We start from the raw sequence: 21,860 nt of genomic DNA, 5'->3' as shown, positions 1-21,860 counted from the left end.
TTATCCCTGTTCATGTGCCTTTCCAAATGCATCTAAACCATTGCCATCTTATCTGCTTACACCACCTCTCATGGCAATGTAAGCTAGGCACCCTGTGTTTAACAAAAGCATGACTCACAAATCTCCTTTAAACTTTCCACCTCTCACTTTAAATCTACCCCGTCTGGTATTTGACATTTCTGCCCTGGGTAAAAAGAGTCTACGATCAGCCCGATCTATGCCTCTCATAATGTTCTAAACTTCTACCTCAGTCTTTCAAGCTCCAGCGAAAACATTCCAAGTTTGTGCACTCTTTCCTCACAGGTAATACGCTCTAAACCAGGCAACATTAAGGTGAAATGTATGGGAAGGAACTGCAGATGCGGGTTTAAACTGGATAGACACAAAATGCTGCAGTAACCTAGCGGGTAACTTACCTCAACAACAAACGCCACACATCCCTTCTCTCCAGAGATGCTGCCTGTCCCCGAGTTACTACAGCATTTTGTGTCTGACATCAAGGTGAAACTCTTTTGCACCCTCTCCAAAGCCTTCACATCTTTCCTGTAATGGGGCAGCAGAACTGCACAAAATATTCAAATGTGGCCTAACCAAAATTGTATGCAGCTGTAACATGTCTTGCCAATGTTTATGCTCAGTACTCTGACCAATGAAGCCATGTATGCCATATATCTTCTTTAGCACTCTATCTACTTGGATTGTCACTTTGAGTGAACTGTGGACTTGCATGCCATTATCTCTTTGTACATTAATGCCCCTAAGGCTTCTTTTATTTACTGTAACTTTCCTCTTAGATTTGACCTCCTATAATGTAACACCTCACAGTTGTCCAGATTAAACTCCATCTACTATTTCTCTGCCCATATTTCACACTGGTCCACGAGTTGTTGTATCCTTCGGTACTCTTCCTCATCATCCACTACTCTACCAATTTCCCTGTGGTCTGCAAACTCACCAATTAGCCTACCTATATTTTCATGCAAATCATATAGAAACATTGAAACATAGAAAAATAGGTGGAGGAGTAGGCCATTCGGCCCTTCGAGCTAGCATCGCCATTCAATATGATCATAGCTGGTCATCTAAAATCAGTACCCCGTTCCTGCTTTTTCCCCATATCCCTTGATTCCTTTAGCCCTTAGAGCTAAATCTCTCTTGAAAATATCCAGTGAATTGGCCTCCACTGCCTTCTGTGGCAGAGAATTCCACAGATGCACAACTCTCTGGGTGAAAAAATGTTTTCTCATCTCAGCCTACCCCTTATTCTTAAACTGTGACCCCTAGTTCTGGACTCCCGCAACATCGCAAACATTTTTCCTGCATCTAGCCTGTCCCATCCTTTAAGAATTTTATATGTTTTTGTAAGATACCCACTCATCCTTCTAAATTCAGTCCTGCCATCCCGGGACTTAACCAGGTGAACCTACGCTGCACTCCCTCAATAGCAATATTGCCCTTTCTCAAATTAGGAGACCAAAATTGCACACAATATTGCAGGTGTGGTCCCACCAGAGTCCTGTACAACTGCAGTAGGATCACCTTGCTCCTAAATTCAAATTATCTTGCAATGAAGGCCAACATGCCATTAGCTTTCTTCACTGCCTGCTGTACCTGCAGGCTTACTTTCAGTGACAAGCACACCCAGGTCTCATTGCATCTTTCCTTTTCCTAATCTGACACCATTCAGATAATAATCTGCCTTCCTGTTCTTGCCACCAATGTGGATAACCTCACATTTATACACATTATACTGCATCTGCCCAACCTATCCAAGTCATCTTGCAGCCTCATAGCATCCTCATCGCAGCTCACGCTGCCACCCAGCTTTGTGTCCTCTGCAATCTTGGAGATGTCACATTTAATTCCATCGCCGCCCTAAATCATTAATATATATTGTAAATAACTGGGGTCCCAGCACTGATCCTTGCGGCCCCCCACTAGTCACTGCCTGCCATTCTGGAAAGGACCCGTTAATTCCCACTCTTTGCTTCCTGTCTGCCAACCAGTTCTCTATCCATGTCAATATCCTACCCCCAATACCATGTGCACTAATTGTACACACTGTGTGGGACCTTGTCGAAGGCTTTTTGAAAGTCCAGATACACCACATCCACTGGCTCGCCCTTATCCATTCTACTCGTTACATCCTGAAAAAATTCCAGAAGATTTGTCGAGCATGATTCCCCTTCATAAATCTATGCTGACTTTGACCGATCCTGCCACTGCTTTCCAAATGCTATCAAAAAAACTATCGTGTCCTGTGGTCTTTATTACTTGTACGGCTGTACGGCAACCATGCATATCACTGAACCAATTGGTACATGTGACAAATAAATGTGTCTTGTATCTATAACATCTTTAACAATCGACTCAAGCATCTTCCCCATTACGGATGTAAGGCTAACTGCTCTATAATTCTCCGTTTTCTCTCTCCCTTCTTTCTTAAAACGTGGAGTTACAGTATATCTGAAACAGGTGCTTTAGCCAAATTAGCCCATGCCGACCAAGATTCCCCATCTACGAAAGTCCCACCTGGCCGCATTGGGCCCATACCTGTCCAAATGTCCTTTAAATGTTGTCAGTAGCAACTTTGACTATCTCCTCTAGCAGCTCATTCCTTACATCCACCACCTTCTGTATGAAAAGGTTGCCTCTCAGGTTCCCATTAAATCGTTCCCCGATCAGCTTAAACTCCTGTCCTTTTGTTCTTGATTCCCCTCCTCATGAATTCATACACCTTTATAAGATCACCACTCAGCTTTCTGCATCACAAGGAATAAAGTCATAGCCTGCCCAACCTCTCCTTATAGCTCAGCCCCTCAAGTCCTGGCAACAACTTAGTGAATCTTCTTTGAACTCGTTCGAGCTTAACAACATCGCAGTCACAGTGGTGCAGCGGTAGAGTTGCTGCCTTCCAGCGATTGCAGTGCCAGAGACCCGGGTTCCATCCCGATTACAGGTGCTGTCTGTACGGAGTTAGTACATTCTCCCCGTGACCTGCATGGGTTTTCTCCGAGATCTTCGGTTTCCTCCCACATTCCAAAGACGTACAGGTTTGTACGTTAATTGGCTTGGTAAAATGTAAAAATTGTCCCTAGTGGGTGTAGGATAGTGTTAATGTGCAGGGATCGCTGGTTGGCACGGACCTGGTGGGCCGAAGGGCCTGTTTCCGTGCTGTGTCTCTAAACTAAACTAAACATCCTTCGTAGAGCAAGGAGACCAAAACTGAACACGATACTCCAAATGTGTGTAGTTTTTCTAAAATGTACCTTTTCAACACTCTTGTTGTGAATACTCTCTGTCCTAATTTCAAACTACCTGGTTCTATTGACACCATCCACCATAGATTACAGTCTCACGTCTTAATCTGGATACTTGTCTCATTCAATCCATCCTCTTAAAAACATTTAATTGACTTGTTTTCCAATGATATCTTATTTGTTTTCTTGCCTGTCTCCCTTATAACCATAAATTAATTTCTACTAATTGTATTGTGAAGGTAGTGCCTTCACTCCCTGCATCTCAATTCATATCTGCAATTGGAGTTTTTCTAAAAATTCTGTATTCAATTGGGTAATCAAAAAGCTGGAGTAACTCAGCAGGGACAGGCAGCATCTCTGGAGAGAAGGAATGGGTGACGTTTCGGGTATGTGTGCGATATAACCGCTATTTGAGTTCCTTTACCAGCAACTATTACATGACCGATTGTAATTCTTAATCCATAATTTGAAATGTTATATGCAAGTTTCAATAAACATACCGTATCACAGCAAACTAACAATGACTCATCGCCCTGCCTCCTTCTTACAATTGAAGGGTGTTGCTCATTGCCGTACCATGGCTGGAATGATCTAAATATTGAATATTTCAGGTTTCTTTTATAATTGTTTATCAGTTTAGTTTATTGTCACATATTATACAGTGAAAAACCTTTGTTGCATGCTATCCAACCAGCGGAAAGACAATACATGATTACAATCGAGTCATTTACAGTGTATGGATAAGAGATGTTGCTGTAGGAATAGAGATTTAAGGGTTTAAGAAGGAACTGCAGATGCTGGAAAATCGAAGGTAGACAAAAGTGCTGGAGAAACTCAGCGGGTGCAGCAGCATCTATGGAGCGAAGGAAATAGGCAATGTTTAAGGGTGTGGAGAGATTGTAATATGTGATTGTAGATCTACCTCTGTGGCTGGCAAACTGTCACCTTGGAAGCACTTACACCTTTGATGTGTTTCAATCTATTTGTCCTTACTTTTAACATAAGATAAATTGCTTCCTTCTGCTTGATTTGCACATACGTGGTTTACATTTTGTTCATGTGAAATATTTTTAATATTCAAAGATTTTCTTCTGTGGTATTTATGCCAATTCGACATTCTCATTGACAAAAGAGTTATATCTATAGCATTTCCTCACCATTGCTTATAAAATGTTCAGTGATTTTCTCGCATAAGGTAGTGGTGTGCAGAAGAAAAGTTACGTGTATTCAGTGTCAAAGACTTTGGACCCTCATTCAACAGAACCTATGATGTGACAGCTCCTGTCTGAATCTTGTGAAGGAAGCCATGAGTGTGCCTTGCTTTCATCTTTGTTCAATACTACCTTTTAATCATCAGAAAGTCTAAAAATGTTGTCCTTTTCAAGAACCACTTCAATTGGTGTCGGCCAGTCACTCTTGCTTCTCCACACTAAAGCATAGAAACATAGAAACATAGAAAATAGGTGCAGGAGTAGGCCATTCGGCCCAGTCGAGCCTGCACCGCCATTCAATATTATTATGGCTGATCACCCAACTCAGTATCCTGTACTTGCCTTCTCTCCATACCCCCTGATCCCTTTAGCCACAAGGGCCACATCTAACTCCCTCTTAAATATAGCCAATGAACTGGCCTCAACTACCTTCTGTGGCAGAGAGTTCCAGAGATTTACCACTCTCTGTGTGAAAAAGCTTTATTCTAATTTCTCTAACCCTTATTTCTTCAATACAGGTCAACAAGCCAAGACTAACACTAGATTGGTTTTGCCCCTAGTTTGGTGCAAATATAGGCATAGTAACTGGTTAACCCCATGTAGATGTCTGGGAATATTTCTGCGTACTTTGCTAACAGGTCTAAATATGATTTTTTTTTTACCCATTCTAGTCAAACAACTCTTTCCAGTCCAGCTACAATTGTTTAGTTTTAGTTTAGAGATACAGCATGGAAACAGGCCCTTTAGCCCACCAAGCCCGCACCGACCAGCGATCCTAGCGTATTAACACTATCCTACACACACTAGGGACAATTTACTTTTACACAAAGCCAATTAACCTACAAACCTGTACGTCTTTGGAGTGTGGGAGGAAACCGAAGATCTCAGAGAAAACCCACGTGGTCATGGGGAGAACGTACAAACTCCGTACGGTTAGCACCCGTAGTCGGGATTGAACCCGGGTCTCTGACGCTGTAAGCACTGTAAGGCAGCAACTCTACCGCTGTGCCACCGTGCTGCCCTAAGACAATCTTTACCCAACAGTGTTGCTTGATTGTGCGTCTATGTAATAACATGCAAATCCATCACAGCGAGGAATGCGGAGGAGTCACTGTGGTGGATGTTTATGTTAAAATGTATTGTGTTCTGTTGCTTTTTATTGGTATGGCTGTATGGCAAATGAAATTCCTCGTATGTTGCAAAATATACTTGGCTAATGAAATATTATTGTGATTGTGATCTGTGCACACTGGCACAGGAATTCTCCTGACGGCCACACCCAGCGTTAATTCTGTTTGCTGACTATTGTGACTCAACAGCCTTTGGTACTATGTCTGAATGTATTTACAGACAAAGTTTGACAAAGTGTTGTTTTAAGTACTTTACCTTCACACCACTTGAGTGTACTTAGCTAAAGTGTTTACCCATAATTGCGTGAAATTCCACCATATCATTGTCTTGTTTAGGCGATTTGCTTCCCACTGTTGCTGCTGATTCCATCTATATCAAGTAAGATCAATTCGCCATTGTTCTCAGAAGGTTCAAAACGACATCGATTTTCTCCCTGTGAGTTTTTGCTGTGAAAACCAAAGAGTGAAAACTTCCCATCTGTGAAGAAATTACACTATGGAAATTGCTTTGATTAACGAGCCTGGCTTTAGACTTGCCTGCTGGGGAAAGGTGGACTTTCCTTCTGAGAATTAAACAATGTTGCCATTTTAAACCAGAACACTTGTGAAAGATTGCTCCCATGAATCTATAAAGCAATTTGTGTCAGTCTTACCCACCTGCTTCAGGTTTTCATTTGGAACTCCACTTCCCCAATGAGAGTAATCTTGTATCCTGCGTTGGACAACATTATTTCACTTTTCTAAGCCACAGTTGCCAACAGCATCAAATGTGAGATTAATGTTTAACAACTGGTTTATTAATGCATGTTTAATAACTGATTTATTTCATTAATTGATCAAACTACACTTGGTTTACCTGTCACAGAGCATAGTCAGGAATGTCAGATCTTTGTTATATGGTTATATGGTTTTAGTGGGGTAATGTGCCCAATAACAGTCAACACCAGTCCGGAGTCTGAAGAAGGGTCTCGACCTGAAACGTCACCTATTCCCTTTCTCCAGAGATGCTGTCTGACCCGCTGAGTTACTCCAGCCTTTTGTATCTATCTTCGGCTTAAACCAGCGTCTGCAGTTCCTTCCTACACAACAGTCATATCAGACTTATTATTCCTAGTTCCAAAGCTATTGTTTCCATAAATGCTGAAGATATAGTATGGGATTATTATAACTGTACACTGCAAGGGCCAGGAAGAGTGCGGGTAAGATCAACACTGACCCCTCTCACCCTGGCCACAAACTCTTTGAATCACTTCCCTCTGGAAGGCGACTCCGGACTGTCAAAGCCGCCACAGCCAGACATAAAAACAACGTTTTTTCCACGAGCAGTAGCTCTACTCAACAGCCAAATGTCTGTACTCTGGTATTTTATTTGGTTCTTCACATGTTTAAATTATATTATTTTATCTTTAATTGTCTACTGTATATCGTGTTGTTACTTGCGAGCAAAGCACCAAGGCAAATTCCTTGTATGTATACATACGTGGCTATTAAAATGTATTCAATTCAATTCAGTTCAATAGCACTTTATTAAATTAAATATCATGTGCTTTCCACAGCAAAGAAATAGTGTACACTTCTAATCACATTGAAGTTGGAAGAATAACTGTTTCTCTATCGTATTCGTGCTGCCACATTCTCATCACCAGCATCAATTTCCACTGCATAATTTGCATTTTCATGTGATCTATGTATGAACTGAAGGTTCACATGGCAGTTGCACACACTGTGGCTTCCTTTACGACCAGTTTGTATCTGAACAACCATTTTATCTTCTTCTCCTGAAGCCATTCCTGCTACAGCAAATGTTGACATATCAGTGTAGTTGGCTTCATGCCTATCTAAAGTGTGTTTAGTTTAGTGTCTGCCTTTGACTCATTCGACCAACCACGACACCATTAACAATGTAATTCGCACTGGACCTGTCAGGTCACCCACGCACACTTACACATGCATAGACACTGCCCTGGCCATACTGCATCTGCCCCACATTTCTCCATACCAGCTGTGCCAGTCACTGCCCGAGGCACTCTCATGCCATGCAGTTTATCCTTCCTAGTGCAGAGTTTGCCCAATATTCTTTCCTGTGCCTGTACTTGTCAGTACTCACAGTTATCCTCTACTATGATAACACTGTAATGAGCCTGTCCCACTTACGCAACTTTTTCGGCGACTGCCAGCACCCGTCATAGGTCGTTGTAGGTCACCGAAAATCTTCAACATGTTTAAAATCCAGCGGCAACCAGAAAGATGCTTCGACTCTTTGGGCGACTGAGGAGACTATTCACGACCGTACAGGCGATACCCTGGTGACATGACACGGGGTGAAGCCTGTGAGTAGTCGCCCAAAGAGTCGTACCTTGTTCTGGTCGCCGCTGGATTTTCAACTTGTTGAAAATTTTCGGTGACCTGCAACGACCTATGACAGGTGCCGGAAGTCGCCGAAAAAGTTGTGTAAGTGGGACAGGCCCATTAATGTTTCAAATGGCATTTGTGGTCACCAGTACTGACAGCTCAAGTGTAAGTCAGCTTCTTTTTACCTCTAGCTTCAAGCTCGGTATGTTGGTTACCATCCCGACCACCAGGGGCGCCGGGGAGATGGCAGCCCTGCCGGCAGTCTGTTCGATTTTTCATCTTTTTGTTATTTTTAGCGTTTATTAAAAGTTTGTTTTAATGTACTTCGGTTTGTTTTATGTGGGGGGAGGAGGGAGGGGATCGGGGGAAACTTTTTTTCAAGTTCCTACCTTCCCGGAGATGTGATCAATTCTCAGGATCACATTCTCTGCGCTCTGCGGCCTACCGTCGCTGGAGCTGGAGGCCTCCTCGGACTGTCGTGAGCGCCACCGACTTAACATCGGAGCAGATCCCTTGCCTGGGATCGCTCCCACCGTGGCCTGCGGACTTACCATCAAGAGCTCGCAGTCTCGGGAGAGGCTAGTCGGGAGCTCCAACGCCGCAGAAAGTTCGACCAGCCCCAACGCGAGGTTCGATCGCCAGGCGCGGGGGAGCTGACCACCCCCCGATGCGGGAACTGAATGCCTCGACGCGGAGGGCCCTAACCCTGCTGGCTACGGGAGTCAAGACTGTCCCATCAACGAAGGGCTTGAGGCCCCCGACCGAGGAAGAACAAAAGGAAGGACTTGAACTTTATTTCGCCTTCCATCACAGTGAGGAATGTGTAGGAGTCACTGTGGTGGATGTTCATGTTAAAATGTGTTTGTGAGTCTGTTGCTTTTAATTGTATGACTGACCTATGAAATTCCTCATATGTTGCAAAACATACTTGGCGAATAAAATCTGATTCTGATATCAATGTCGCCAATATGTAATGCGTGTGAATGCATCTGTCACTGGTTCAATCCATGTATTGTGGGTAGTATCAAGAACCATGGAGCGACAAGGAGATAGACACAAAATGTTGAAGTTCCTAGGGTAGAGGATTCTAAAATCGGAGGGCGAAGGCTTAACTTGAGAGGAGAGATATTAAAGAGGGACCTCAGGGGAAACTCTTTAACTCAGAGAGGTAGTCTGTAACTGGCATGAGTTTGCAGAGGAAGTAGAAGCAGATAAAATTATGACTTTTAAAAGACATTTGTACAGATGTATGGATAGGTAGGTTTTGAAGGCTATGGGCCAAATGCAGGCAAATGTGACTCGGTCAATATGCCAATTTATTTGTAATGGGTTTCCTGCTGGGCCAAAGGGCCTGTTTCCATGCTGTAAATGACTAAATCTTTAGTATTGATCTGAGAGTAGATCTTGGATTTAAGTATTTAATCTAAACGATGACTCAACGATGAGAACTATACTGGAGTGATCGTCCAGTTTATGACCTCAGATCTCTGGTCAAGCTCTGGAACCTGCAACCTAATATCTCACATGTTGGAAATGCCCTCACAACCGCGCTGAGACAAATAGTGTGGGATTTCTGACCTCTATTTTGGATTCTGTTGTGTGAAGAGTGCACTCTTCGGGGTGAAACAGTGACGCGGCAGTATAGTTGCTGCCTTACAGCGCCAGAGACCCGGGTTTTATCCTGACCATTGGTGCTGTCTGTGCAGAGTTTGTAATTTCTCCCCGTGACCACGTGGGTTTCTCTGGGTACTTGGGTTTCTGCCCACACTCCAAAGATGTACAGGTTTGTAGGTTAATTGGCTTGGTAAAATTGTAAATTGACTTGAATGCCTGTAGTATAGTGTTAGTGTGCAGGGACCGCTGCTCGGCACGGACTCGGACACGGAAAGGCCTGTTTCCACACTGTATCTCTATAACTAAAACTAGAACTAATGTTCGGATTTCACGTAAGTGCTGGAAGATTTACTCTTCACTTTGCCTTTTCTGTTGTGCAGTGGTTCATGTTAAAGCTGGAACGTGCGAGGTGATTGCTGCTCATCGATGTTGCAACAAGAACAAGATCGAGGAACGTTCCCAGACGGTAAAGTGCTCCTGCCTTCCTGGCCAGGTAGCAGGGACAACACGGGCAGCTCCATCCTGTGTTGACGGTATGACCTTCCTCTCATGTTGAAAGAGATGCCTTGGAGTTATAGAGTCGTAGATTCCTAGAGTGATACATTGTGGAAACAGGCACTTCAGCCCGACCTGCCCACACTGGCCAACATGTCCCAGCTACACAAGTCCCACCTGCTTGCATTTGGTCCATATCCCTCCAAAGTTGTCCTATCCATGTTGGTGGTGTATGGCACAGACGGTAATAGACCATACATAGATACAATCTGTTTTAACTCAAGTACAACAGATAGTTCAACAGGGGAGACACAAAATGCAGCATATAGTCCTCAGTATTGTAAAGCATTGTAGCGCATCAGTTCCTGGGACAAAGTCCAATGTCCTCAATGTGGTGAAGGTGAATCGAACAGTACCCTATCTTATGGAATCCATCGTCAATTCGCTGTGATCTCGGATGGGAATGAGATAGTTAAGGTTAATTACAGGTTCGTGGGTTAATTGGCTTGGTGTAATTGTAAATTGTCCTTAGGGGATCGCTGGATTGAGCGGATTCGGTGGGCCAAAGGGCTCGTTTCTGAGCTGTATCTCTAACCTAAACTAAACTAAAATCGGTATAGAGGGGACACTCAGAATGTTATGTGGGATGAGTTAGCAGCTTGCAAACTCTGGTGAAAGATTTATTGAGTTGCCTAATTAGGCTTGGGGGAAATGCTGTTCTTTTTGGCCACAAGTTAATTCTGTGAAACCTCGTACTTTATGACCTCAGCCTGCATCGCCTCATTTCAGCTGCCATGTTTCTGGAACCCTGGGGTGCAAGGATCTGATTGGAAAGAATTGCAGATTTTCCATTCCACTTTGTAGCTAATGCATCACTCGAGTATTTTTTCCCAAACAGATAGGTACCACTGTCTCTTCATATTAGCGTACAGGAAGTCTGGAACCAGTTTGGGTGCAAACCCTAATCTATGGAAATATCTAATGGATACAGGGCAGGATTGCATAACACCTCTCCATTAGATTTCCGATCGAATGGACTTTGATCACACATTTAGGAGGTTAACTTGTTATGCACGAGTTGATCATGTCAGATCACTTTGTCAGCTGTGGTATAGTTGGTTACATTGAGTCATAGAGTCATAGATTCATACAGCATGGAAACAGATCCTTCGGCCCAGTTTGCCCATGTCAACGAAGGTGCCGAATCTACACCAGTCCACCTACCCACGGTCGGCCATAAACTTTTCCCATCCATGTATTCTGTCTCAACTGTTTCCTCTGGCAGGCAGCTCATTCCATATACCCACTGTGTGAAAATGTTGCCCCTCAGATTCCTATTAAATCTTTCCCCTTTCATCTTAAACCTATGTACTCTGGTACTTCATTCCCATACACTGGGTAAAATATTCTGTGCATCCACCTTATCTATTTCCCTCAAGATCTTATGCACCTCTTTAATATCACCCTCATCCTCCTGCGCTTCAAGGAATCAAGACCTAGTCTGCCTAACCTCACCCTTTAGCTCAGGCCTCCCAGTCCTGGCAACATCCTTGTAAATTTTCACTGCACCCTTTCTAGCTTAACCATGTCTTTCCGATAACAGGGTGTAACCAAAACTGAACACAATACTCCAACTGTGGCCTCATCAGCATCTTGTGTAGCTGTAACATAACATCCCAACTTCTACACTTAATATTCTGACTGATGAAGGTCAATGTGCCAAAAGCCTTCTTGACCACCTTATCTACCCGTGACGCCACTTTCAAGAAACTATGTACCTGCACTCCGGGACAGCTCTACTCCACAACATTCCCCATATCCTTTCCATTTACTGTGAAGAATCTGTCCTGGTTAGACTTCTCAAAATGCAATACCGCGCATACATGGGAAGAAACCTCTCTGTTTTCTCCGTTGTCATGCTGTGAAAACAGAGAGGATGAGACAGAGTTTCTTCCCACAGGCCATTAGGACTGTAAACTCTTATCTCACCAGGGACTCATTTACTGTTGTGTTGTGTCTTTATAAAATGTTTGTTTTTTTCTAACATGTAAATAATGATTCTGTTCTGTAGTTTTTGCACAATCCGCTGGCATTGTCACTTTCATTTCACTGCACATCTTGTATGTGTATGTGACAAATAGAGTTGACTTGATCTGCGATACTCCATTAACCATTCTTCTGCCCACTTGCCCAACTGATCAAGATCCTGCTGTTATCTTTGATAACCATCTTCACTATCCACAATTCCACCAATTTTAGTGTCATCTGCATATTTACTAATCCTGTGTTGTACATTCTCATCCAAATCATTGATATAAATTACAAAGATTACAAACCTTTGGAGGATTCACTTCCTCCACCATGGACTCAAGCTGTAATCCAGGTTGATGCTCCCAGGTAGTTCTGAGGAGTGCTCAAACTATATCAGTTTCCATAGCCTAGCCTAGCGGAGCAAGATAGACCACTCCTTCTAAATGCAATGGGCTGACGTGTAGTACGCAACGGAACTGAACGTGGACCTTTTTTCATCCATTTCCGTAACCAAACCCGACCCGACCCGACCCGACTCGCAGTGTAATCAACGTTTCAGTGGAACAGTTTGTGTTAATAAATTAAAATTCTGAAAATGAGGAGAAGATTTTTACCAAATAACTTTTATTTTTACGAGGATGTTTCTGTAACCGGCTTCCGTCTCCGCACTAGTATCTTTGCTCCGCTATGGGATCTTTGGTGCAGAGACGGAAGCCGGTTACGGAAATGGGGCCGAAAATTACCCATGAATCTGCCCATGACCGTACTACGTCCTTTTCGTCGAGTGATCTATCAAGCTCCACTATAGGATTTTTGGCCTTGCCTTGGGGCCATGGGTGGATAGGTTAGAGGTGACGTTGGGTTCCACTCTCACAGTGGTGCTTTCTCTTTCATTGCAGCCTTAATCGTTATCCAGAAGTGGTGGTGTCACATGGAACCATGCCTGGAGGGGGAGGAGTGCAGAGTTCTACCAGATCTGAGTGGGTGGAGCTGTAGCACTGGAAACAAAGTCAAAACCACGAAGGTTAGTGATTCCCTGAGTGTGTGTAGACATCAAGTCCTCTGTTCTCTCCTCTCATTGTGGAAACTCCATCCTAATATTCAAACACCATCTGTCACCTCACCCTTTGTTACTCCTGCAGCCGGGTAAACCTACAAGATCTCTGCAACCCTCTACCATTGGCCTTAAGTGCATTCCTGATTTTAATCCTTCTGCTTTTGCCACTTTTAGCTCCCTTGGCTCTGACCTGGAATTTTAATGGTAAACTCCTCAGCCACTCTGATATATTCTTTTAAATTTAATCTCTTCCATTAAGCATTTGGGGTCTAGCCTCTCAATCTGGGAATCAGTTTCACAGTTCTTGGCTTGGAATTGATACTCGGGTCTGATCGAGATGGGACGTGCTTCCATACATTTAGGTGTTACCATTTTTGGGCCGTGAAATCCCAAGAGAAGTGTTCTGATTCTGATGTGAATTACAATAAAAATTCAATCCCCGATTCCTGAATCATGGAAAAGGTTCTTATCTTTGAGCATGTCCAGTAAAATAGTTCCATTGCAGATTAAGTGAAATATTACAAGGTAGACAAAAGTGCTGGAGAAACTCAGCAGGTGAGGCAGCATCTATGTAGCGAAGGAATAGGTGATGTTTCGGGTCGAGACCCTTCTTCAGACTGAAGAAGGGTCTCGACCCGAAACATCACCTATTCCTTCGCGCCATAGATGCTGCCTCACCCGCTGAGTTTCTCCAGCATTTTTGTCTACCGTTGATTTTTCCAGCATCTGCAGTTCCTTCTTAAACAAGTGAAATTTTATTAAAGGACCCAATGCCTATTTTACTTTTCATCTTAATCCTTAGATGATTCTTCTAATTGGTGTAAAGCTCCATGCTTTTATGTTCAATGGCCAAAGGCAGCTTTAGCCACTTTCATGGGATGATTTCAAATTTCTCCATGGTATGAGTTATGGTGTAGGACATGCAATGGGAAACTGGTCTTCCTTGAGTTTAATAATATGTCTTGGCCAAAGGAGGGACATTCATCAATCCTGCCTAAGCCCTTTTAAAGTTATGATGATGGGGAAGGAACAGCTCCAGGGAAATTCCCAGCCGATGCACCAAATACCGCGAGGCTCATATTCTGAAGGCACGATTTGGTTGCAGCATTTCGCTGCATAGCAGTTTGGATGAATGAATCTGCACATGAATTGATATCTCTGCGTCTGACATTTCAATATACAGTCGAGGGTTGAGAACACAAAACTCAGGTTGGCACTCATAGTACAGCCCTGATGGACCACTCTGCTAACTGAGTCATAGAGTCACAGATGTCAAATGAGTTGTTAGAAATAGGGACACAAGGAACTGAAGATGCTGGAACCTTGAGCAAAGCACAGTGTGCTGGAGTAACTCAGTAGGTCAGGCAGCATCTGTGGAGGGAATGATGGGAGATGTTTCGGGTCAGGATCCTTGTTCAGACTGATTGTAGAAGTGGGGGAAAGCTGGTAAAGAGGTGGGGATGGGGCAAAGCCTGGCAGGTGATGGGTGGATGCAGATGTGGGGAATTGATTAGGCAGGTGGGTGGACAAAGACTAGAGGTGATAAGAAGTTACTGTGAATGTCTGTTGGATTAGGCGAGAAGAGGAATGACATGTAAACCAGAGGAAGGGATATAGGTGGAAGGGAATGGTGGAGGGAGGGGAGGGGGTGGGAGGAGTGAGGTGGTGGGGGTGGGGAGGGGGGAGGGGGGGCGGTGAAGGGACAGGATAATGGGAGAAATGGGTGGAAAGTGAGGGGGGTGGGGTGGTGGTACAGGAATGAGAAAGGAACACCTCGAGACCACCTACTCAAGACTACATCTTCCGTGGACAAATACTTCATCGTACAAGTTCACAACCATACCTTGGAGTTCATCTTGATAGCAAGCTTTCGTGGGGGGAACACGTGGACCACACGGTCACTAAAGCCAACCGGACACTAGGATTCCTTAGACGAAACCTCTGGTTCTGCCCAAAGGAAGTGAAAACCACAGCATATACAACATTGGTTAGACCCTTACTGGAATACGCTTCATGCGCCTGGGACCCATACAAAACTAGTCATATCAACAAACTAGAAGGGGTACAGAGGAAAGCAGCACGCTTTTGCATCGGGAACTACAATAGAGGTAGCTGTGTCACCCAGATGCTGCCCGACCTGGAGTGGGAAACGCTGGAAACAAGAAGGGCAAGGAACAGACTAGCCATGTTGTACAAGATTCAAAAGGGGATTGCGGGCATAACTGCAGATAGATACATAACAAACTCGACAGCAAGGAGAACAAGAAACAGAAATGATATGCAAATAGAAATCCCAGGACAGGTATTTATAAGAACTCATTCTTTGTAAGAACCTTAAGGGAATGAAATAAACTAGACACCAAAATAGTCAAATCACCTTCCCTAGACAGTTTTAAGGGGGCACTAACAGCATGTTAGTATGTACAACACATCCAAGCTGGCGATATGCAGAGTACTGCCCTGTCGACTACAAATTCAGAAGGGGAAGGAGGGGTGTTACTTAAAATTGGAGAATTTAATGTTCATATCAAAGATTGACACGATATGGTGGGGTAACTCAGCGGGACAGGCAGCATCTCTGGATAGAAGGAATGGGTAATGTTTCGGGTCGAGATCCTTCTTCAGGCTGTTCACATAGTTGGCGTATAAGCTACCCAAATGGAATATGAGGTGCTGTTCCTCTAGTTGTTACAATAATTGTTTGAGACGTTCAACATGTAAAAAAAATGGCATGGTGTTATTTGATAGGAATTCTCCCAGATACCAAACCTCTCGCAACCCACATTAGCAACAGCGGGTTGAGTGACAACTGCAAGGGTGGCCATGCACTTTGTACAGCCCACCAGCTGAACCACAATGATTGGATTTAAAAGTAGCTTTTGTTTGTGAGCTGATTTGGAAAGTCACAGTTGATGTAATGCATTGGTGAGACGGCACAAAGTGTTGTGTGCAGTGCTGGGTGCCACACTGTTGGAAGGATGTGATTACACTGGAAAGAGTCCAAAGGACATTCACTGGGATGGTGCTTGGTTTGGAGTAGTTTAGTAACAGCGAGAGATTGAATAGGCTGGAGTGAAGGAAGCTGCAGGGTAACCCAAGATATATAAAATTATGAGAGGCACAGATAGTAAGCTAAGAATCAATCCATACAGTAATAAGCCTTTGTTGCGTGCTAACCAGTCAGCAGAAAGACAATATATGATTAGTATTGAGCCACCCACAGTGTGCAGATACATGATAGAGGGATTAACGTGAATAATGTTTAGACCAAGATAATGACAGTAAACTCCGATCAAAGATAGTCCGAGGGTCTCCAATTAGGTAGATAGTAGTTCAGGGCTGCTCTCTAGTTGTGGTAGGATGGTTCAGTTGCCTGGTAACAGCTGGGATGAAACTAACCCTGAATCTGGGTGTGTGCATTTTCACACTTCTATACCTTTCGCTCGATGGGAGAGGGGAGATGATGCAGTGGCCAAGGGTGCGACTCGTCATTGATTATGTTGCTGGCCTTGCTGAGGCAGCGTGAGAGACATTTAATAGACATATAGACAGCCACTTAGACTAGGCATTGAAGGATATGGAGTGCTGGCACATGGGATTTGTGTGGGTGGACAAAAGGTCATCATGGATGTGATAGGAACAAAGGGCCAAATTTTGTGCAGTACAACTCATCCACCTTTAATCCTGCTAATGGATGGGATTTATATAGCGCCTTTCTAATACTCAAGGCGCTTTACATCGCATTATTCATTCACTCCTCAGTCACACTCGGTGGTGGTAAGCTACTCTGTAGCCACAGCTGCCCTGGGGCAGACTGACGGAAGCGTGGCTGCCAATCTGCGCCTACGGCCCCTCCGACCACCACCAATCACTCACACACATTCACACACATTCACACACAGGCAAAGGTGGGTGAAGTGTCTTGCCCAAGGACACAACGACAGTATGCACTCCAAGCGGGATTCGAACCGGCTACCTTCCGGTTGCCAGCCGAACACTTAGCCCATTGTGCCATCTCGCCATGCTAAGACATTTCCTGCACCCATTTTAGACTAATCCGACATTAATCCGACACGTTCTCGAATTTCACCACACCCTTCCCTGAATGCCACTTTGCCAACCAACAAGAAAATGGCTAGGTGTGGACGAGTCCAGGTCATCATCAGTTCTGAGTGCAATAATGTCCTTGAAAATATGGTGAAGCTTGTTTTGAGTTTATTAATGTAGACTGGTTCCACCAAGATACAGTACAAACTCACCACAGGAGATCCTTCTTTCCTGTGGCTATCAAACTGTACAACTCTTCCCCTTCTGTGTTGGGGTGATGGGCGAACATCCTGGGGGGACACACCAAAATAGGTGCTTGATTGTTGGTGCGGACTCAGTGAGCCAAACTTTCTGTTTCTATGGCAAAGCTGTCTGAAGAAGGGTCTCGGCTTGAAACGCCACCCATTCCTTCTCTCCAGAGATGCTGCCCAGCGTTTTGTGTTCTATCTCAAGTTCAAGTTCAAATGAGTTCAAGTTCAAGTGAGTTTATTGTCATGTGTCCCTGTATAGGACAATGAAATTCTTGCTTTGCTTAAGCACACAGAAAATGCAAACCAGCACTTCGATGCAAACCAGCACTTGCAGTTCCTTCCTACACATGTCATTTTTTAATTGTTGTAATTGGATGTCAGTTAGCTATGTGGGCAACTCTAGAGGTTGTAGTTCCATAGAGGTTTTGTAGAATAGTGCTTCATTTACTGGATTGAAATGCATTGGCATGGACCATTGATCTGGAGACATAGATTTGTGGGCAGCACAGTGGCGGAGCAGTATAGTTTCTGTCTGCATTGAGTTTGTACATTCTCGGCCCGAAACGTTGCCTATTTCCTTCGCTCCATAGAGTTGCTGCACCCACTGAGTTTCTCCAGCACTTTTGTCTACCAGAAATCTATTGGTGTCGGGCCAAGCACAGTGAAGGATACATTGAAGGACAATGTGAAGGGCAAGCTTTTCAATCTTCCAGCTCCATGGTGTAACATGATAGTGTGCTGAGTGGCTGCTAATGGTATTTAATCAGATCACAGTTGGTTTGACATTTCCACCCCAGATCCAAATCTTTTATTGCAGACTTGCTGGTCTTGCCCTTTGGGAATCATGGATTTGTTGTGCACAGGAGGAGGCTATTCTGCTGTTAATAAGGACAGAAAATGTTAGGAAACTCAGCAGGTCAGACAACGTCTGTGAAAAGATAAACGGTTAATGTTTAGGGTCAAAGAACCTTGTCAGAACTGAAAGAGAAAACAAATTAGTGCAGATAGTAGAGGAGGTGGGGAACACGATGAGTGAAACCCAGCGGATGTCTCTGATAGATTGAAATAATGTGGTCATTAAGAGGCTGTTAAACTCTTATACGACTGTCTAATGTTTTGCTAATTTGGAAATATAACATAGGCCATTGATCACCCATTCATACAAGCTTTATGTTATCCACTCCCTACATATTGGAAGCAACTTTTTTAGAGGCCAATTAACCTACAAACCCACATGTCTTTGAGGTGTGGGAGGAAGCCAGTGCACCCAGATGAAACCCACGCCGTCACAGAATGGAGAATGAGCAAACTCCACACAGGCAGCGCCCAAGGTCAGGATTGAACCAAGGTCTCTGGCGCTGTGAGGCAGCAGCTCTACCAGCTTGCGCCCTTGTGGTGCCCTAAGACTCGGTGATGCTGGGTAGTCTGGTCCACTGGGACATGGCCAGCAGGAGGGAAAAAAGGATGGCAGACATAAATGCCCAGTGCTGATACGAAGGTTGTTGACACCAATACTGATGTCCTGCAGGCAGCAATACAACAGAGGAACAGGCCCTTCGGCCCAACTTGTCCATACCGACCAAGATGTCTATCCAAGCTAGTCTCAATGTGGCCAGATAAAGGATGTGTTGTTCCTTCAGCTTGATTGGTAACGGTGCAGGGCCCAAAGATAATGGGGTTGGGGGTGGGATGAGGAGTTAAAATAGCATGCAACTGAAGGCTCCAGGGAACTGAATGCAGGAACTGGGCAAACCGATACCTCAATCTCCATTTGGTTTCTCAATGTAGAGGAGGCCATATTGTGAAGGGCCAATGCACTACATTAGAATGGAAGAAGTTCCAAAATGACAAAGAGCTGGATGAATCGCAATGGTGATGATACAGGTTTTCAGAGGCTTGTGGGCCAGCATTTGCGAGCTGGAATCCATGGGCCATCAGCTTTCTTCAACTAGAAGCTGGTGTTGACCTATTCACTCTTATTGTATTCCAGGTTACTCGATAGTCCTTTGGGAAAACGGGAGGCAGCGTTTTAATTGTAAAAGGCTGAAAAGTGTTCCACCGTTCATCTGTGGGGAGGGGGGGCACAGAATGGACCGGTTAACCTGACTTCTAGTTTGTTCCCAAGCAGCTGCTTTTGTCCGAGTGGGAATCGCTGCGTCTCCCAAAGGAACGTCAGATATAACGAGTGCAGTCGGGACACTGCACAGGAGGACAGGAAGCATCGGAGAGCCTCTATTGAAGGGTGAACAATGTGCTGCTGGACAAGACAAAGAACAGGGTGTCCACGAAGTATCCTCAACATCAAGTACCCTCTAGGGGATGGACATGGGTCACCCTGAAAGCCCAGCCTGCTGCAGCCTGAGGAAAGAGGGACAGCTCGCTCCTGCCCCTTGTGTGTTGCAGAGAGACTATTCTCCGTTATCTCTTTCCCCAGACCAGATATAACTCAGTATGAACAAAGCTGTGACCAAAAACCCTGTCATCAAACAACCTTCAAAGGGGAAGGAAAATCATGTTGATCTTCACAATCCAATGAATGTTCCAGGGTTTTTATGGCCCCTCTCCATTCAATTCCAGTCGATGAAACAGCCCTTTGGTTTTAAGCTGCTTCAACCAGTCACCTATGTGGAGAAGCCGGCGTTTACAACAGTACAACCTTTGCCTGGTCTGCAGCATCTCCTACATCCACTAGAGACTCATGCTAATACTTAATGGAGGTAACAGTGAGTTGGAGTTGAGTCCACAGTGATAATTGTGGAACAAGTTTCAAGGCAGCGGAAGCCTGCTTCTATACCTGACTGGATCCAATCCACCACATGCTTCAGTGGGCCTGGTTACACTGCAGCAAAGCTTCTGGAAGCAGTGGTTCTGTTGGGATGATTCCTTGCCTCCGATCGCTCAATTACTTACTGACATTGAAGGCCTGGTCCTCATTTTTATCACAGGTCTGCTGATGACTTCTTGAGACTGAGTAGTGAAAATTAATCTGATCTTGTGATGATTGTAGACCCCAGTTAAACTGTATATAACTGTACAAATTCAGAGTTAATACATGTTAATGTCTGATAAAGATCATGGCTTATGTTTTGAATTTCATTGCCATTAATATTTGTAAATGATCTAACACAGTGACTGGGTTGTCCAGCATTGGATCAATGGACAATAAACAATAGACAATGGGTGCAGGAGTTGGCCATTTGGCCCTTCGAGCCAGCACCGCCATTCAATGTGATCATGGCTGATCATCCTCAATCAGTACCCCGTTCCTGCCTTCTCCCCATATCCCTTGACTCTGCTATTTTTAAGAACCCTATCTAGCTCTCTCTTGAAAGCATCCAGAGAACCGGCCTCCACCGCCCTCTGAGGCAGAGAATTCCACAGACTCATCACTCTCTGTGAGAAAAAGTGTTTCCCCGTCTCCGTTCTAAATGGCTTACCCCTTATTCTTAAACTCCCTTTTGTACTGGAGTGGCTCCTATTAAAGTGACAGATACTATTCCCAGTGACTGTGAGCCCTTGGTGCATGTTCATACATCACAAAGTATCCTCAGTCTTTGACAGTGTTGACTATTCCACCCTCTCCCACTGTCTCTCAGCCATTGTCTAACCAGATGACATGGGCTGCTTTCCAGCTCTCGTAAGAATGATGCTTCCCCACACTCTATCTTTCATCTCCTCCTATTCAGCCTCTCACCACCATTACCTAAACCTACATTAGATCCTCGTCAACTGGCAATTGGTCTCTACAGCATGGTCACCTTCTGCCTCCCCCTATATTGTCTTCCCATCCAACATCCCATCCCTCGTATAAAGAGAAGTTTCATCCGGTGACAGATAGTGATAGAATGATTGAGTGCGGAAACAGGCCCTTCGGCCCAACTTGCCCACACCGCCCAACAATCCCAGCTACACTAGTCATAAGAGACAAGTCGTAAGTGATAGGAGCGGAAGTAGGCCATTCAGCCCATCGTCTACTCCGCCATTCAATCATCGCTGATCTATCTCTCTCTCCTAACCCCATTCTCCTGCCATCTCCCCATAACCTCTGACACCTGAACTAATCAAGAATTCCTGCCCACATTTGGTCCATATCTCTCCAAATCTGTCATATCCATGTACCCGTCTAACTGTTTCTTAAATGTTAGGATAGTCCCAGCCTCAACTACCTCCTCTGGCAGCTTGTTCCATACACTCACCAACATTTGTGTGAAAAAGTTACCCCTCAGATTCTTATTAAATCTCTTCACCGTAAATCTATGTCCTATGACATATTGGGAAGATCAGGAGAGCTGGGGCCCAGGTTCATTTTGCTGGGATCATGATGTGGGATTAGTCAGCATCAATGAGTGGATGATATTCGTCAGGACTCGGTGAGCCAATGACTTGTTTCCATGCTGAGCGGCTCTTTGACT

At 44.4% G+C, this 21,860-nt stretch overlaps 1 protein-coding gene across 2 annotated transcripts in view; it reads left to right on the top strand.

The window, feature by feature from the left end:
* LOC116986713 (chemokine-like protein TAFA-2) overlaps positions 1–20,539 on the top strand; it is a 111,952-nt gene extending 91,413 nt beyond the window's left edge. For both annotated transcript variants that reach the window (XM_033042309.1, XM_033042308.1), the window contains 3 exons: positions 9,948–10,100; positions 12,993–13,117; positions 19,577–20,539. In XM_033042309.1, coding sequence (XP_032898200.1) covers positions 9,948–10,100; positions 12,993–13,117; positions 19,577–19,630 — 332 coding nt within the window. In that variant the 3' untranslated portion in view covers positions 19,631–20,539. The remainder of the gene's footprint in view (positions 1–9,947; positions 10,101–12,992; positions 13,118–19,576) is intronic.
* Positions 20,540–21,860: the final 1,321 nt, after the last annotated feature.

The sequence above is a fragment of the Amblyraja radiata genome, chromosome 24 (assembly GCF_010909765.2).
Source record: "Amblyraja radiata isolate CabotCenter1 chromosome 24, sAmbRad1.1.pri, whole genome shotgun sequence".
NCBI classification, from domain to species: Eukaryota; Metazoa; Chordata; class Chondrichthyes; order Rajiformes; family Rajidae; genus Amblyraja; species Amblyraja radiata.
Note: the sequence above shows the minus strand (reverse complement) of the source record. Positions and strands in the feature narration are given on the sequence as shown.